The sequence below is a fragment of the Dendroctonus ponderosae genome, unplaced genomic scaffold, assembly GCF_020466585.1.
Source record: "Dendroctonus ponderosae isolate FM_Combo_2020 unplaced genomic scaffold, Dpon_F_20191213v2 Dpon_F_20191213_10, whole genome shotgun sequence".
Classification (NCBI taxonomy): Eukaryota; Metazoa; Arthropoda; class Insecta; order Coleoptera; family Curculionidae; genus Dendroctonus; species Dendroctonus ponderosae.
The window spans coordinates 1,526,621-1,544,278 of record NW_026017111.1 but is presented as its reverse complement, the minus strand read 5'-3'; the positions used below and the strand labels follow the sequence as shown (position 1 = coordinate 1,544,278).

The 17,658-nt window shown below is 47.5% G+C and overlaps 5 protein-coding genes across 8 annotated transcripts in view; 2 read left to right on the top strand and 3 right to left on the bottom strand.

Moving 5' to 3' along the window:
* On the top strand, positions 1 to 945 carry LOC109542696 (V-type proton ATPase subunit G). Its single transcript, XM_019912028.2, has 3 exons — positions 1 to 324; positions 531 to 730; positions 783 to 945. The coding sequence occupies exons 1-3, from the start codon at positions 240 to 242 to the stop codon at positions 870 to 872; spliced, it is 375 nt and encodes a 124-aa protein (XP_019767587.1). The 5' UTR covers positions 1 to 239; the 3' UTR covers positions 873 to 945.
* Positions 946 to 2,001: 1,056 nt separating this feature from the next.
* On the bottom strand, positions 2,002 to 10,008 carry LOC109542690 (DNA-directed RNA polymerases I, II, and III subunit RPABC3). 2 transcript variants are annotated; one of them, XM_019912015.2, is made up of 4 exons: positions 9,829 to 10,007; positions 7,134 to 7,217; positions 4,402 to 4,585; positions 2,002 to 2,201 (listed from the first exon to the last, which is right to left on the bottom strand). In XM_019912015.2, the coding sequence occupies exons 1-4, from the start codon at positions 9,899 to 9,901 to the stop codon at positions 2,084 to 2,086; spliced, it is 459 nt and encodes a 152-aa protein (XP_019767574.1). In that variant the 5' UTR covers positions 9,902 to 10,007; the 3' UTR covers positions 2,002 to 2,083. The 2 variants fall into 2 exon arrangements, with proteins under 2 accessions (XP_019767574.1, XP_019767576.1); XM_019912017.2 differs by lacking the exon at positions 7,134 to 7,217 and having other exon boundaries at positions 9,829 to 10,008.
* Positions 10,009 to 10,261: 253 nt separating this feature from the next.
* Positions 10,262 to 13,803, top strand: LOC109542639 (protein UBASH3A homolog). Of its 2 annotated transcripts, XM_019911942.2 has the most exons (12): positions 10,262 to 10,489; positions 10,540 to 10,780; positions 10,833 to 11,028; positions 11,081 to 11,176; positions 11,312 to 11,490; positions 11,547 to 11,701; positions 11,902 to 12,008; positions 12,064 to 12,224; positions 12,360 to 12,519; positions 12,575 to 12,746; positions 12,801 to 13,018; positions 13,075 to 13,803. In XM_019911942.2, exons 1-12 carry the CDS (start codon positions 10,383 to 10,385, stop codon positions 13,329 to 13,331), a joined length of 2,049 nt encoding a protein of 682 aa, XP_019767501.2. In that variant the 5' UTR covers positions 10,262 to 10,382; the 3' UTR covers positions 13,332 to 13,803. The 2 variants fall into 2 exon arrangements, with proteins under 2 accessions (XP_019767501.2, XP_048517870.1); XM_048661913.1 differs by lacking the exon at positions 11,081 to 11,176.
* On the bottom strand, positions 13,727 to 15,157 carry LOC109542674 (electron transfer flavoprotein subunit beta). The gene is made up of 6 exons (XM_019911989.2): positions 14,992 to 15,157; positions 14,766 to 14,935; positions 14,559 to 14,706; positions 14,363 to 14,443; positions 14,172 to 14,312; positions 13,727 to 13,991 (listed from the first exon to the last, which is right to left on the bottom strand). The coding sequence occupies exons 1-6, from the start codon at positions 15,040 to 15,042 to the stop codon at positions 13,821 to 13,823; spliced, it is 762 nt and encodes a 253-aa protein (XP_019767548.1). The 5' UTR covers positions 15,043 to 15,157; the 3' UTR covers positions 13,727 to 13,820.
* Positions 15,158 to 15,382: 225 nt separating this feature from the next.
* LOC109542657 (COP9 signalosome complex subunit 1) overlaps positions 15,383 to 17,658 on the bottom strand; it is a 2,868-nt gene continuing 592 nt past the window's right edge. The window contains exons 2-10 of one of the 2 annotated variants that reach the window (XM_019911966.2): positions 17,344 to 17,415; positions 17,042 to 17,281; positions 16,793 to 16,992; positions 16,500 to 16,699; positions 16,327 to 16,448; positions 16,133 to 16,259; positions 15,888 to 16,080; positions 15,703 to 15,832; positions 15,383 to 15,649 (exon numbers count right to left, since the gene is read on the bottom strand). In XM_019911966.2, the coding sequence (XP_019767525.2) occupies positions 15,446 to 15,649; positions 15,703 to 15,832; positions 15,888 to 16,080; positions 16,133 to 16,259; positions 16,327 to 16,448; positions 16,500 to 16,699; positions 16,793 to 16,992; positions 17,042 to 17,281; positions 17,344 to 17,415 (1,488 nt within the window). In that variant the 3' untranslated portion in view covers positions 15,383 to 15,445. The remainder of the gene's footprint in view (positions 15,650 to 15,702; positions 15,833 to 15,887; positions 16,081 to 16,132; positions 16,260 to 16,326; positions 16,449 to 16,499; positions 16,700 to 16,792; positions 16,993 to 17,041; positions 17,282 to 17,343; positions 17,416 to 17,658) is intronic. The other variant, XM_048661914.1, reaches the window with a different exon arrangement.

The following is a 17,658-nucleotide window of genomic DNA, read 5'->3' as shown; positions in this document are numbered from 1 at the left end:
GCGGAAGCTCGAAAGCGTAAGCCCCAAACCCTATCAATCCCAGATTCCCTCTAAATGGCGCATTCACAACATAACTTTACAAAAATGAATCTATTTTAAACTAGCTTCGAGTGATTCCCACTCCTCTCGCACGCTCTCTCACTCTATGCCGGCGGCGTTTTTTTTGTCAATTTAGTAATTGAGGCATTTTATTTGCGTTAAATTGGGACTTCCGTCCACTCAAGAGCCAGTGTCGAACCATGGCCAGTCATCAGACCCACGGGATCCAACAGCTGCTGGTGGCAGAGAAAAGGGCGGCCGAAAAAGTGGCCGAGGCCAGAAAACGTAAGTGTTCAAATTTAGATTTCGGAAAACACTTTGACCACAAATTATTAATGAGCATCTTCGGGGCCAACTCGTTTATAAATAAATACATGTGTGTTTATTTTGGTCGCGACCTGAAGATCCACTCAATTAAAGTGTGTCTCAACTAATGGCTTTTTAACACGCTTGGGAAAATGCCTGTGCGTTGAAACCATGAAACCTTATAGGCAAAGTGAAGAGGATCAAACAGGCTCGAGATGAGGCTCAGGCGGAGATTGAGGCCTATCGAAAGGAGCGCGAGCGGCAGTTTCGTGAGTACGAAGCGCGTCACATGGGGTCCAAAGAGGACGTCGCTTTGAAGATCGACAAGGACACCGAAGTCTACTTGAAGGAAATGGAAAAGCTTGTGGAAGACAACAAGGATAAAGTAAGCAAAACGTGCTTTTGAGGCCTTTAATAAAAAAAAAACATCTTTGCAGGTGATCGAAGAGCTAATCAGCCTCTGTGTCGACATTACACCCGTCGCCCATCCCAACTTCTTCATTATGAGGGATTTCAATAAAATTTGAGCTTCGTTGCTCATCTTTATTAGCCTAGTTTTAGCCCTATAACGCCAATAAACAACGCTTTTTTTTCTTAAAACCTCATTTTTCCCATTTCCACCGACTCAACTCAAGTTTCTTCCGCAGGCAAAGTGAGAAGACTGAAACAGGCCAATGAAGAGGCTCAGTTGGAGATCAACGCCTATCGCATAGCCCGCGAACAGGCCTACGAGCGTTTCGAAAAAGCGCATGCGGGCAACAAGGAGGACGTTTCGGCGCAAATAGACAAAGACATTGAAGAGTACATTCGAACTGTGGACAAAATGGTGCAGGAGAACAAGGAAAAAGTTCGTATCACATTGACGCCCTTCTAAGCCACTTCTACCAACGGTTTTTAGGTTACAGCCGAGCTGGTGGAGCTGGTATTTAATATCACTCCGGCTGTGCACCCGAACTTCTACGTGCTAAAGGCTTTTAATCAAATCTAAGAAAAATCTGGTTTTTGGAGAAATGTTGATGACTGTAAAGCTGCATTTTCCTCCTCAACAATAGAAGGTGATTCAAAATTCACTGTTGAGTTTGTTCGGAGACTTTTAGGGCGCACGCAAATACACAAAAACCGAGATCTTTTCAATTCGCGGCGCATCCGCCAGATCGTTCAGTTAACTTCGATGCGTAGTTAAAATTTTGACGCGATTTTATTCAAAACCCGGAAAACTACCACAAAGGCAAAAAGCTGCATGTACCGACCGCAAAAACGGCTCAAAACTACCGCAAAAAGAGCATTTAGGGGGCAATCACTAACTGCGGACGCCTGAATTCGCATCTTCCGCGAACAGTCCAACCATTTTCCTTCAAACTTCAACCAGTACAAAAATCACTTACCGGGACGTCGCCGACGTGCTTAAAAGCATGCTGAAGCCCCTGAATCACCTAAACTTCTCCCAATTTCAAATTACTTTACTACACTCAAAAATGCATTTGTCAGTTGCACCCTCAACTGACAGTCTTCATTTAATGACGGCGACCGATTCAAATTGTTCATCTGTCTTTGTCGCACCCATATAAAAACCGCTATGGACAGTGTAGCCAACACACAAACCAGCATATTTACAGGGCGTTGCAAATATATGCCACGCCCAGAAAACCTCAAGCAGTTATTCGAAGAGTTTTATTAGAGGTACAAAACCGGTCTTATATTACTAATGAACACACCGCGCGTAATCTTAACCTAAATTTTACATAAAAATCTTCTTCATCAGCAAATACATATGCTGATCGACTTCGAAACTGTGCAGATTGTTGGCGTCGCCCTGCAGCCGCATCAATAACCCACCAAACGACACGTATGCAGCTCTAGAAAAACAATAGAACGTTACTGAGTCAAACGCCCTCTGCACTGCCAAGCTACAAATTAGTTTTAGGGCTAGTAGTAGGACTGAACGATACACACGAGGGAAGTATGGATAGTGGTCGTGGTTGAATTTCACAACCAGCTAACCACACTGCCACCGTGTACATCGAAAATTGATATTTTGCAAATTTCCTTCCAAAATTATTACGGTACGAAAGCCTTCAGATACAAAGAATTTTTAATTTTTTTTGCACGTAATTCCAACACCATCCGTCAATGGCGGCCATTTTGATTCGGCCCTATTTGGACGTAACGTAAGTGTCATTGATGACAACTCTATTCAACTCTAACTTCACTGATTAATGATTAACAAAATGTAACTGTCATCAACAGGCTGACACTGCATCGACTTATTTGGGTAAAAGTGGAGAATATTTAGATATTAGATATTAGAAAACTGCAACTTGCAATATGTCCAAAAACCAACTACAACAAATCGTTTTGTTCAAATTTATTAAATAAATCACCGCTATATTTACATGGCAAACTTAAGACTACCTTACAGGCTACACTAATTAAGGAGCTTATTGAACAGTACAACAGCCGCAGTGCTGACACCACGCGACAGGCTGTCGTACCAGATAGTGCATTTACATAGTGCTGAAGGATGTGCAAAAGCACCTCTGGCACGGAGCCGGAGGCGCTACAGCGACATCTAGAGGGGCTTTCAGGCGCTACTTTCTATCCCCCACATGGAAAGCACGCAAACATAACCTAGAACCAAGAGCATTTGCCGTCGAAAGCAGACAAAAAACACTCCGAACAAGGGAGATGGTAGTGGGAGATCTAAATCGCTTCACTGTTAGCTGACTGGACAGAAGAGCCTAGAAGCCGAATCCATGCAAAAAACCATTGAATGTGATTAGATAATGCACCTGCGACGAGCCGCCCCTGGATAGAAATTTAAGGGTGATAACAATAGCGACGGCCTTAAGGGATTTGAAAGCCATTGCGTAAGCTAATGACATTTTAAAAATACACTTTTGGTCGCATTCCAACGCAAAAAAGTGTGCCATTGCTTCAAAACATTCGCGATCGCGACAGTTTTACATAACCCGTACGCTTTTGAACTCGTGCAGGGGCATCATCAATCAATATCACACATCAACACACTAAACTACTATTATCACACGTCAATAAAGCCAACAACAAATGAGGAAAAAAAGCACACACACTCGACTGCCCGCCCCGGCCTACTTGGAGATGGGGATGATCGCAGTAGGCCAGAGCAGGACTGACTCACTGAGCGCAATAGTCAAAGTGGCTGGGCGGACATGATGAGAACAGCTGGGCATCGCGATGTCCTAAAATTAACACGGCTAGCGTTGCATAGGAGTATTATGCAAAACGGTTGGACGGCCGTGCCAAGAATTCGTTCGTTTCGATGTTGTCGCTACACTTTTGCTTCAAACACGCCACTAAGCGAATCTTTTTGAACTCATTGAAAACTCGCCATCTATTAAACCGAAAAACTCAGCAGTTGTCCCCCAACAAAAAATCAAATAGAATACTCCGGGTGGTTTGAGGTGAAATTCCAGCTTCCAATCGACCCTCGTAGCAAAACTGGCCGAACTGCGCAGAGTCAAAGTCCGTTCGACCGCCTTCGGCGCTGTGCCCACGAGCGAGAGCCACCAGCTCAAACAGCCCGTCCTTGTCGCACATGCTTCATATACCAGAACGAATCCGAAACTTCGCCGAATCAAATCAGGTGAGCCTACCAGAGGGCAAGGACGGAAGAAATTGAAAGAAAAGCGACAACATGGCCAGCCGAAAAGCACTGCCAACTGGTATCACATGCCCAGATGCACTTTTCAAAAGCTCTTATAATTAGAAATTATTTGGATCAGCCGCTGGTCGTTACGCAACCCGAATGGCCAAGGCCCGCCAGGATGTCAAGAATTCCTACACAACCTTCAGTCCTATTTAAATACACTCAATAAGCTCCTTAAAATGTAGCGCGATGCTTACCATCCGAGTTCATCTCGACGATCCCTGATGATGCGGCAATGAGAAGAAACTGAGATACCACCAGCTGTGTTCACGGTTGCACTCAGTCAGTAAACACAGGGTGGTCCCCAATCCCGTCCCATTTTACTCTCCAGCAACATTCCGGACTTAAAAAACGGCAAAATAAACACTTACAGTCGGCTGGATGGTTCCAACGAGGCTTCGTCGCCCTCTATCCTGTACACTTTGCCGGACATCACGTACTCGAAACTGTCCGCTCTGGAGCCTTCGGTATCCAGTCCTTGCGGGTTCCAATCGCCACTGTCCGGGTAGCCGTCTTCCCTTAGAGTGGTCGCCAGAACCAGTCGAAACTTGTCACCTAAAACCAAGAGATTTTCATTAGTGGCGCATTCACCATTTCGTCTACAAGCGAATATAGGATTTTTCGCCTTTGGCAAGACAAGGCCTATAAATGGGCAACTTGGAAATGAGATGCAAAAACCATTCGAATATATACATATATATATATAAACAAAGAAAATCGCAAAGTCGTCCGATTGTTAGCCGAACACGAACAAATGCAAGCGTATCGCCGCTTTGACGTCACAGCAATTATTTATGAATCAAGTTCAAGGTTGCGCCCGTAACGCGCTGTTGCTCATATTTAGCATTCGGCCAATGCGGAATTCAGCCAACTATGATATTACGAAATTTTGCTACCCGAGCGGTACCAATTATTGTTATATTTAATTTTTTTGATTCAACCAATGTTTCCCAATTATGGGTTTGTTTTGAATTTTAATCTGATGATGGCGCTGTTGTCTCGCCGAAACGTAATATGAAATTAAGTATGGGAACATTTTGACTGAAACCCCGGAAAGAAAAAAATATTAAATAAGTAATAATGATTTTGGGTAAAAACCGGTAAATGTGTCAACGTGGTTACTACAGCTAATTTACGTCACAAGTCAGAGAGGAATCGGGAGGGATCGTCTGGCAACACCTGGCGCCATTATCCTCAAAAAACACTCACTGAACAGTCAACCTTGTGGGCAAACAGCTGCTCCAGTGACGCCAACCACAAGTCTAAAGAAAAGATCCTTGCTAATGGAAATTGGTCCTGGACCCGATGGTGCTCACCAACTTAGCCCAAGTGCTAAATCGCATAAACAGCACTTCGAATTAGAAGAAAAAACATCTTCCTCTAATCGATCGCCTTGGCCGCGCTCAGCTGAGCGTTCAATCGAAGCGCGTGCTCATGCGCCCACCCTCCCCTAACCTGCCTCAAAAGCCGCCCCGGATAACCTTGCTGCGAAGGACTGCGAAAAAAGCCTCTTTCCGAACTCACTGGAACATTGAAAACCGCCTCAATTCCGTCTCATTGTGATTGGTCGATTTAGTTGAATGGCGCCAGCCGTTTGTTTCCAAGGCTCGGGTCGACTGGCAATGAACTCTACCTAGCGATAATTAACCGAAGAGTCTAATTAGTTGCTATTTTGCAATTGATTGCTTTGGCTGAGAACCGTCTGGGGAATTAATCGGCAAACCAACCGGAACAAATTGCCTATTCTTCTTCTGGACCAAAGACCGACAATTAAGTGAACAAGCCGTGTCAGGAAACATTTGAAGACCAACTTTTTTCAATCACAATTGCCCCCTGTATTCACGCTGCGTACCAATAGTCGCTTGAAAACGCTTTTCTCTGAAGATGTAGTCCACCGGTGCTTGTGAAACGTCACGCAGAAATTGTTCCCATCCCGAAAAACGCACCCCTTCAATCAGTTGGTGAAAACATCTTTTTGCCTCGCTCTGGTATATCGAAAACGTGCGACAAGAACAGACTGCAATGGCTGGTGGCTCTCGCTCGGCAGCATACACTCGCCACAGTACAAGTGGGGCGGCTGTGCTACGAGGGTCGATGAAGAAGGTCAGCTATGCAGTTGGGAGACAAAATTTGGCGACCAATGCGTGAGCCTGACGAGTTTTCCGGGACTGCACTGCACAAGCAAATCTTAATCGACCCTCCTAGTACATCTGAAGACGGCTCTCAAGTAAACATTTGCGAAACGTCGGAAATACATATTCTATTCCAGCATGGTCTGCAAGCCCGAAAGATTCATCGGCTTCACGCAATGGCCGCGAAAGCATTTCTTGCTTGAGTTTATGGTAATGGTCTAGGAAATGCGGCGCTCTTAACCTTTCATGAGCCTGCCTGAGGTTACGAGGTTCGATATAATCGATACCATTCCAAACATGGCTGCTGCAGAACGAAAAATATTTAAGAATGGCCGAGTGTCCCAAAAAAAAGTCGTTGCGTATGAATAGCGCATCTGAATAACTCTTACTATCTCTGCCAAAACTTCGCGTTTCGAAGGAGAAGCGGTTTTGCATTATTGGAAAAAAGCAGTGCACCAATCACCAAGATAACAGAAAATGACCAAAACAAGCCCAAATACCCACAAAACGTGCCTACGAAATAATCGAGTAAAAACGAATGGGAGACTCTGACAAGTTAATGATTGAAATCGACCCTCGTAGAACAGCTGGCCCACTCGTATTGAACCGAGGGCGATTCGGCCGTCTTCGCTCGTCTCTCAACCTGTCCTTGTTGCACAATCCCAACATACCAGAGCGAGACAAAAAGAAGTATTTTCACTAATACAGTGACAGAAAGGCCATTGCGCGCCGCCTATGACATTGCCCCAGTCCCCAACAAACAAACCATCCATCAAGTCGTCCATATTGAGCTGAGTTGGGGCGCAGGCCCGAACCCTCAAGTTCAATGCCAAGGCTGGGCTGGTGTCGAGGCGCAGTCGCCAGCCAATGCAGGCCTTCCTGCAACTGGCGGCCGAAAAATGACGCGGAAATTTGCAAACTGGCCACCAAACGCACAACAAACACGGATTGATTGAAAAAAAATCACTCACCCAACTCCATGGGATACAGCCACGAGTTTATATCCAAAATCAGGTCCATTTTGAATGATTCACTCTCGCAATGCAGCCGGCTCACTGAAACAGAAAAAAACCGGAGTTAATCTTGTTGCTTCCGAGGGAAACGAAGCTGAATTGCGCTGCGCATGCAGCTGAATTATCGCGATCTGGGCATTAGGCCACGTGTTTTACCCAGTTTTGGCTGATGCAATGCCCAATAACGCTTAGGAAAACTGCGATGTTGCTTAATTGAATATCGCACTCCTTGAACACCCCCGGTAATTCACTGGTTGGGTTCGCAGCAACACCGAGTGTGTGAAGTGTGAGAGCAACAAACAATCGCCATGGCAACCGAGTTATTCTGGCCAGCCCGGCTGATATACCAGGGCCGACGGTTAAGGTGAATGAATGGAAGCCTTGGCTATTGGGATTTTAATGACTGCAGCACAGCCGGCAGCGATTCTTTTGTCTTCTTTGCCCAAACACCGCCAACTTGTTACTTAACATCGTGCGGGTTACGGCGGTACCGAGGCCGCCCGGTTTTTCGGCGACTGCCGGCCAAGTAGGATAATCAGTTAAATAATTTGAAAATTGCCCGCATTCCCCGCTTGAATGAAACGATCAGCGAACATCGCTGCCTTTTCCCGATTTTAGATTCGATCGACGTTAATTTGTTAATTTCCCGGGTTTGGGGATTGACGTCATGCGAAATTCTTTCGGCGTTCCGAGTGTGGCAAACGCTGGAAGTGAACTTGAGGACGAGGCGCCGTTTTGCCACTGGCGCCCACCCAGCGTCGTGACGCTCTTGACATTGAACTTCCAGGCGGTGTTTTAGTCCCTTTGGCCACTCGATGACGCAAAATCGCACCCAGAATGAGAGAAAAACGCCGAAAACAATCCGGCAATTTTGCAAATCAATTGCGGACGGTTTGCGTCAGCCCCAGCCGCCTGGGAGAAACCAGCAAGTGATGGCATTTGTTTTGGATGTTGCCGATCGAAACACGTCACTTAGTTCCTAGAAAACGGCGCCATTTTTAAAACTCACCCGCGACAGATTTGCAAAACGACGCAATTCAATCGGCCGATCTCGCCATAGGCTTGGGGCAAATTCCCTTCGGATTGGGCCACCATTTTGGAAAAAACCGCACCATTCGAAATCGCGTTAGCAACAAAACAAAGCGCCATAGGCAGGAGCCCCGTGATCCGGCCGCGTGTAAACAAATGAATACAGCACTCACCTTGACAAGATCAAGTTCACCAACGACGCAGCAAGCCGGGGAGGACCAGCTGTTTTTCGCCCGTTTTCCCCATTCCTCTTCAAAGCGGCCCAAATGGATGCTGCCGCATTTTTGCCCGACTCGCGACTGGCGCCGCGTCCATTTTCTTGCACTTGGGAGATAACGGCGACAGAAAAAACACACGACGATCTCAGATTGCCGAGCGAAAACAAAACACGGTCGAACTTGGACCCAAAACAAATGAAAGGACGGCGACGGCGTCGATTGGCGCTGGGCAGGTTGATTTGCCGGGGGGAGCCGGGGGGGACGATTTTGCGGGCGGGCGCGCGCGGGGGGAAACTCGGAATGCGCAATTTCCCCACTATGGGCGAAGCCGAAATCCATATATTTAGGCATCGATGTTGCGCAATATTTTGATGAGAAATCTCCTATGAAGATTAGATTTTTTCGCACCACCAATAAAGGCATTAAAAATCCCGCGCAAACCGACGATTATTTAGGAAAAAACCTGAAACATGTCCATCATTCCATTCGCAGCAGGCCTTCTAGAGAGTGAAGAACCAGCAACTAAGACCTGTTTCTAAAGGTGCCGTAATCGACATCGACCTTAAACTGGTAAACCAGTGAACGACCCAAATACGCGCTTCCTTGTTCACATTCAAGGCCCCCTCCAGTGAGCACATGGAGATTTTTGGAACCGGTCGAAACCATCCATTTCCTAGATTGCCATGAACCACACAGGCCTTTGCGCGACAATGGAAAAGCCCCACAGCGTCCATATGCTGATGACAACAAGGCAGAGCTGACCTAGACCTCGTGACCTTAACCGCACGGGGGCGCTGATAGAGCTCAGCTCAATCGATCAGAACGCCCCCCCACGCAATAGCCTGGGGGCGACGATCCACCCCCTTCGGTTGATAGGGGCGTAACGGCACTCAAATCATTTCAATCAACTCGCTCAAATTCGACCAAGTTGATGGATTTTGCGATTTGCTTGATTGGGGACCTGAGAGAATGGGGCGTGGCCCAGTGCCCTTGAACTTGGCGCGTGGAACAGGGAGACGATACCTGCAAGCCGGTTGAATTATGCATGAGACTGGGACTTTCTAAACTACCTATAATGGCGTGTGCAACTGCCCTAATTAATCAAAAATGGGGCCCTTTAGCTTCTAGGGCTTCAAAAACTATTCAGCGGCCAAAATCTAACAGTAACCAGGAAAAACATCCATACGACCGGAATCACTTTGAGGAAAGTACGCGCTCCTAAGCCCCCCAGAAACGAAATTAACTCACTGGCAATGTTGTCGGAAATCTACTGCCCCCGTAGACCCACAAAAGTCCATGCTCTGGGCAAAAACAACCCCCCGAGGGACGGCCCAAAACAACGTGTTCTAACCTCACAAAGTGAACTACGCAGATGTGCGCCCCCCAATCGATACCAGCCAACTTACCACGGTCAAACTTCTTGCCTTCCGGGTCGATGTCTTTCACGTTGAAAATGTCCTCAAATAATACACCTGCCATCGCGAAAAAACAGTACAAACGCCCGTAAAACAAAAATTTTCACCGGGCTCTAATTAAGCGCCATATAAACGACAAATCGACGTTCACTTCATTGATGTCAAATGTCAAAGGAATCCACTTGAAAACTGCCGCTAGGCGGCGCTCCTGCTAGTATAGCAGGAAACATCACCAGCAATAAATAATAATAAATACATTAAACACATGATAAAATACCCATAGAGTAAGTAAAATTTTACATTCTCTATGAAAATACCTACTCATATATATGACTGTTAGAGACTAGCTTTCTTCTGAATTTTCCCTCAAAGTACTTAACTGTCACTCGTTATCCTGCATATTTGGTGACGTCTCGCAGCGCCCTCATCGCTCTATCAGTTGACTTGTCAAACTCAGTCCTGTCACTTTAAATGTTAAACTTCTTCCCCTATTTGTAAACAAAACAAGTTCGTCATTGTTTGGGTGTATAAGAGTGGGCCTTGCGATGGCAGCTCTACCGCCCAGACGCAACCCTACCCCCACGAAAATCTCTAAACAGAATCTCACCCCATTGCAGATCCTGCTGCAAATGGGGGTGCCGAAACATAGGGCGTAAGCGGACAAAGTTGTATTTCGACCCTTGTGCAGGGGCTGGTTTGCAGGGAAAAGGCCCTGGCCGCTACAGGGAACCGCGGAGTGCAGCTGGCCTCCGACTGGCTGTTGGCCCATGTAAACGACCCTTTATTAGATGACAATTCGCCCAGGGAGTACATCCTATACGCCTGCCCTACTGGGCCCTTTCTGGAACAACTGCAGGCCTTCTGGTCGAAGTCGTTTAGTTTGTGCGGCTGGAATGGGGCCCATAACTTCACGCCCCATATAACTTTGGTGTCGTTCTTCAAGGTGGGGGGTGGTAGATGGTGGTCGGAATGCGCGCTAAGGAATGTTTTTGTAGGCTCCAGATCAGGACTCCACGCACTTGGCTCTGAGTCTTAAGACTGTGATGGACCGGCAGGGGGCTGTTTTGAACGAGTCGCTGAAGCTCGAGAGTTACACGTCGCCGAACTTCATGGGTTTCTTCGTGACTGAGGAACATGCCGACTACCTCAAGCGAATTGCCATGCAGTATGTGAAAGAGGTGTCCAATGCGAGTAAGTGTCAACTTTGCCCGCTCCTACTGGTTGACCTCTTGATGGATTTCAGTTATTAGCGATACCTACGAGCAGTTCGACGCCCTCACGGCCTGTTTTCCTTGGTGCACAACCACAACAGCCCGCTGCATCCCGAGAGGAAGTCGATGTAAGAGCGCCAGTGTTGCCCGAGTGATTTGCTGTTGCAGTTAATTTGTTCCTTTTGCCTGGCTTGTGTTTGTTGCTGTTGTTTGGTACTTAAAGTCGCTGGCTTGCTTTGTTGCAATCGGTCTTCGTTTTGCAGCCATCAGTCTGGAACCGCACGTGAAATCGCTCCATCTCACCCTGGCCTATCAGTTTCCCAACGCGCAGTACCAGCACCTCAAGGCGCTCGTTGATCAACTAGACTGCGCCATGCCCAGCAATTGGGAGCTGCGCCTCTATTCCAGGGACCCGAGACTCAACGGGAAGCAAGTTCACAAGGTGCAGCTGTGATTCGTTGCTGCATTTGCTTGATTATGCGTGTTTGTTTGCTCCAGGTGATTCACCCCTATTCCCCCACAGAGTGCGACGAGCTGGAGCTACGCGCTGGGGACTATTTGTACATTGGGAGCGAAGCTCTGGGCAGCTCCATGGACGGCTGGGTTGAGGGAGTTTCTTGGCTCACGGGACTTTCCGGTCTACTGCCCGAAAGGTGAGAGCAATCTAGTGACTCTCTAAGCTTGGGGACTGGGGAGTATCAATACGAGCCGGTGATTAATGCAAGATAAAAAATATTCCGCTTATCCGAAAGGGACATTTGAAGGTGGCGAAGCGTGCAAAACAAGCCCGTTATCAGTCGAAGTCAATGGCCTGCGAAAGATATGGATTTATTCTAATCGGCATGACTTTCAGTTATACGGAGCGCACGGCCGAGTCCGACGCCTGGACGCTGCATAAGAAAATCTCCATCAACAGTGTGACGCCCGATCCAGAGCCCAAACTGGCCGAGTTGAAATCAGGTGGTGTAAATTGGGCCAATAAGGCAGGGACAATCGTAAAAGTGGAGCGTTTTAGGGGCGTCGACCACGTCCACCTCCAGCAACGAGCACTCCGTGTTGAACAACGAGGAGGTGAAAATGCCGCCACCACCCGGTATCCCAGAGGTCGAACGCAACGTCGCCAAGGAAAATTTTTACGAGAACCTCATTGATATCCGCAGACAGGAGAACAAAGACGTAAGTTAACATGTCGCATAATCAAAGGGGCACCGCTGGATAAACCTTGTCCAGTTGGTTGCTCATCACTTGAGACCTAAATCCCAATCAAACATAACATAACATAGTAATAAGAGTTATTTTTCGCGATGTCAGTCGCCCTTAGAGGAAAGCCCCAGTCGCAGGGTGTTCATAATGCGCCATGGTGAGCGGATTGACTTCACTTTTGGCAGTTGGGTGCCTTATTGCTTCGACGAATCGGGAACATACGCGCGCAAAGACCTGAACATGCCCAAAACCCTTCCGGAAAGAAAAGGTATTTTCCAGTTTTTCGCGAGGAAAAGTCACACGGATTGGCTTGTTTACTCAAGGAGGAGCTGCCGCCTATCTCACCGACTCCCCCTTGACCAACATCGGGCTGTTCGAGGCGAAACTAGTGGGAGAAGCGCTGAGGGACCAGAACGTCACCATAGAAGAGGTGTACTGTTCTCCCTCCTATCGCTGCATCCAGACCTGCGACTCGGTTCTAAAGGGCTTGAATAGGTAGGGCCACTGTTGCCTAACGGCAGGTTGATACTTCCCTGCTTAATATTCCAGAAACGAAGACCTGGCCATCAAGGTGGAGCCCGGCCTGTTCGAATGGATGGCTTGGTATCCAGCGGAGCACGTGCCAGACTGGATGACGCCCAGTGAACTGTCCAGAGCCGGGTTTAACATCGACGAGCACTACGTGCCAGTGGTGTCCGAGAAGGAGCTGAAAGACAACCGGGAAAACTGCGAGCAGTTCTATCTGCGAAGTGCCTTTGTTACTCGAAGTACTGCCGTAGCTCGGTTAGATTGGATGTTATAAAAATGCCGATGCTCATTGCAGGTTCTTTAGCAGCCGCCCCAAAGGGCAACTTGTTATTGGTGGGACACACCGCCACCCTGGACACCTGCTCGCGAGAACTGGTAGGCAAGGGGGCGCGCTCGGGCAGCGAGCTAGTGAAAATCATCCAGAAAATCCCGTATTGCTCGCTGATCGAAGTGACGGGCGTCGGTGAGAGCTGGAGCATAGTGGAACCGCCCTGTCTACCTCTCACGCACTCCACCAATCAGCGCTTTGACTGGAAAGTCCTGCTCCAATAGGCGGTCAGCACCAGACTTTTCAATTCTATTTGGTTCGCATTCGCCACTGCATCAGGGTAAATTGCGCACATTTTTTCCGGTAGCAGTGGAGCCGTCGCGGTATCTAAGAACGAGGGCGCGCTTGTACAATAGCGATAGGAACAATCGGGTTGTTTGATTAAATTAATTTAGAGAACCAATAGGGGTATTAAGACAGATGAGGGCGATGGAAACCTACGCCATACAAAAACAAACTTTTGTACAAACCGCTCTTCTTTTACTTGATTGAATATCGCTGTTTAAAGTAGGCGATTGCAAAAGCAGTCCGATTATTCCCGTCGCTAGCGGAAACTTTCAGCCCGATCTTTATTCCAGTCGCCAGATGAAAGCGTTATTGGCACTGATACACACCCTCCTTTAAAGTAACGTTGTTTAATCGAACGAATGTGTTCATAAAAGGCATCTTCTTTTCCAATAAAAATTCCTATGACGACAGTGGCTTTTCCCGTCCTAGCAGTGGCCCCCTTCTTTGAGTTTTCCTATCAGGGTGTCCACATCGGGGACGATTTGCCCTGCTTGCCTCGTCGGAGGGTCTTCAACGCTCACCACTTTGATACGGGGCGTCACGTCTACCCCCAGATCTTTCGGTGTGAGTTTTTGGATCGGCTTCTTCTTGGCTTTCTGCACGAATCAGACCATTAGATGCAGGTTTTGGTGTGAAATGGCGCCAGCTCATGCGTGGGTTAGTTTCTGGAGGTTTTTATCGGGATTTCGGGACGTTTTGGCACTGGGATTCAAGCATTCGATGGAAATTGCGCGCGATTTTTCGCTCGGCCCCCAAAATAGCAAAAGGTCGCTTACCATGATGTTCGGGAGGGTGGCATATCGGGGCTCGTTCAGTCTCAAATCGGCGCTTATCACAGCTGGCAGTTTGCTCTTGATCACCTCCAAACCTCCATCCACCTCCCTGGTTACCGTGATTTCATTGTCGCCCTTCTCCACCTGGAAATGGCAGGTGTTAGCCAAAAATTGGCTTTTTGGGCTCCTTTTACCTTTGAGGCGAAAGTGGCCTGGGACCAATCCAGCACGCCGGCAGTCATTTGAGCCGTCTGGTTACAGTCATCATCTATTGCCTAGAAAGTACAAATTCTAACATTAACCGACCACTGCATTTTCTCCAATCATTTGAATAAACAAGCTACAACAGCACAAAATAAAGCGCTATTTGATTTTAGGCCGTCCACAAACCTGCTTTCCCACTATAACAATGTCTATTTTCTCGTTCTGGGCAATTTTAGCCAGAATCTTCGAGACGTGGATGGGCTGTAGGGTTTCGTACTCCGGGCCTGTAACCTCCACATGAATGCCCTTGTCCACACCCATAGCCAAGGCAGTCCTACCACCCATAGAGCTCCATTAGTTAACCAACCCGAAAAGAACGAGGGCTTTCCTCACCTCAAAACTTCCTGCGATTGGGCAGGCCCGCATGACACAGCGATGATTTCCGAGGCGATTTTCTTCTCCTTTAGCTTAACTGCCTCCTCCACCGCGATCTCATCGAAGGGGTTCATTGAGTGTTTGACCCCATCGGTTACAACGCCTGATTTGTCTGGCTTGACTCTGATCTGTACGAGTTTTGGGACTGCAAATGGGGGCCACTTTTCCTAGCTGTTTCACTTACTTTGACTGCATAGTCGATCACTCTTTTAACGCCAACCAGAACTCGGGCCATTTTATCTGGATCACTGAAGATTGGAAGACTTTGTAACGAGAATGATCTCTTGGACTTATAATAGTATGTAGTCTGTGGACTTTGCACTGTAATTGTGAAATTTGAACGAAAACTGAAAACAAATTGACATTAACTAGTAAACAAACGAGACCTTAACCTCAATGGCCATGAAACCGGCGTTGCCGTTTGCGCTTTCGCGCAACAGAAATTTAAAATAGAGAGAGAGCGCAATATAAAATCGGCAGTGAATAATTTAAATCCAAATGGTCGATCAGAAATCTTCGGTGTGTAGCTACCAGCAACAGCTTTGGATCACTTTCTACAGAAGAAAATCCTAAGGCAAAAAATACAAGGTTTATTATTGTATTATGAGTAAATAATATATACAGGGAAAGTGGATTACTCAGGTTCGCACACTGGATACGGCCTGCATTTGAGACAGCGTGGCCTCGCCTTGTTCCCGCGGAGGACTCTGCACTTGTATGCGGCTCTTGAGCACGGCAGCCCTCAGAACCAGCATGCGCGCCCGCCTAAATTGTTCCTTGCCCACAGCGAGCCCCCGTGCGAACGTCGCTCCTCTCTGGTCGGCGTTCCTCGCATACAGCACCTGAAATCGCACAAAACAAGTCCCAAACTGGTCAAGAAAACCGTCGTTTTTACCTTATTGTGCGAGTCAATTCGCGCTTGAATCTGGCCGTCCAAAATTAAGCGCATCAACTCGTCTTCTAGCGCTGGTACTGTGCGGTTAAACGCTTGGGCCATGCGGCGCAAATCCGCCGACATGTATGGACTTAACAAAAAAAATTAAAATGCATTCGGAAATAGCTCAGTCTAGTACTGCTTACCTAAAATATTGAACCAGGGCGCGGCTACGTATCTGGGCATACAAGGCAGGTACGTACGGGGCCAAATACAGGTCTAGCAGAAGAGCGTCCTTCATTTCATCAAGGAGTTTCAGGCAGGCAGCGTAGCGAGATTCGTAGAACTTTAAGATAGCGTCGCGTAAAGCAGGTTCCAACTCCAGAAATGGCTTGAAACCTGCAGGAAAACAATCAGCAGGGGGTTCCCTTGGTGTAGTGCGAGAACTCACTTCCATTGTTGACTACGTGCTTCTGCAGTTCTGGTCGGTCGAACGTGGCCAAAGCGCACAGACCTCCATACGTGGCCACATTGCCAGGGGACAGCATGTCGGGAAAATCGCAATGATCCAAACTAGCCTAGAACATACCATATGTAACATAAATACTGCAAAGTCAATTTAATCGTTTCAAGTCCGCGGCATACCTGCAGGAAATGCTTGGCAGCTTGCTTGAACTTTCTAGTGGAGAGCTCGGCTAAACCAGCGGCGCATCTGAGCTTAGTGAAAATCACTGGGTTGTTTTCTTTCGCTTGGGCCTCGGAAAAATCTGTAATAACACTGCAATTAAAACGGATTGAGGCATAATGTCGACCCCTACCCGGAGTCCCCTCAGCTTTGGCCACGTAGCTGAGAACATGCGACCAGTTCTGCAGGTAGATCGATACTTTTATCACATTCAGGCACATGTTAACCACATGTTTGCCGCTCGTGCAATAGTCTCGAGCTCTTGAGTAGCATTTCAGGGCATTGGAGAGATCCCCGCTGTTCAAATAGTGGTCGCCTAAGTCATCGTGGCCCCTAAAAGGCACCCGGTATTAATAATTAAAGCAGGTACAATGACGCCTCAATTACTGTGCGCTGCATGTTTAGAACCGTTGAGTTTTAACCAACCTGCGGATACTCTCCTTGATCGAGTTGCTTCTGTAGTTCTTCAAATCATTGTCCAGTTTCTCCAGCTTCAAAGCAGACTTCTTCAGCATAGTCTCGATCCACAGATTGTCCACCGCTGGGATTCCTTGCCACGGGGATGGAGCTGCCACGTCCGGCACATTTGCATTGGTGTTCTGATCGGCCAGTCTCTGATGGAGGACCTGCCAAATACATTTCAGTGCCGAATTGTCCATTTTCAAGACCGCTAACCTGATACAAGTTCACGTTGTACGTGTTCATTACGTAGGCAATGGCAATTTTTAGGGCTTCCAGCCGCAAAGACGGGCAATGATCCACAATGAAAATGAGCCGRTAAAGCTTGGCTAAGCCGGTGTAGCTGTTGGCGTACGCCTCCAAATCGATAGAGGGGTTCTCTACCACGAAGAAGGTGTCTTCATTGTTGTCGTTRTCTTCAGGKGGCGCGTCCACTTGCATGGGCTCCACGGCATTCTGGAAAAATACGTTTGGGACATCAAAACAATTTGAAGAGTAACAAGCCACTATCCACTTACTTGGGCCATGGCCATAAACTGAAGGGGCATTTCATATAAGTCTTCGTCGGGATGTTCTTCGAGCTCTTTCCCCTGACAAATGTTTTCAGGCAAATGACAGCTTTGACACGCTCACAGAACATCCCCCTGTTGGGGGATGTTCTGTGGGCCCCTAACCTCGTATAAATAGTAGCGTTGTGTTTTCCACGGTAGAGACGGAGAAAGAAAATGCAGACCATATGAAAATGCGCGGGATTTATTTAAAATTCATCCCATTTTTTTCGGGTTTGAGGATAACGAGTGTTTTAGCACTTTACCGCCGGCAACAATTTCTGA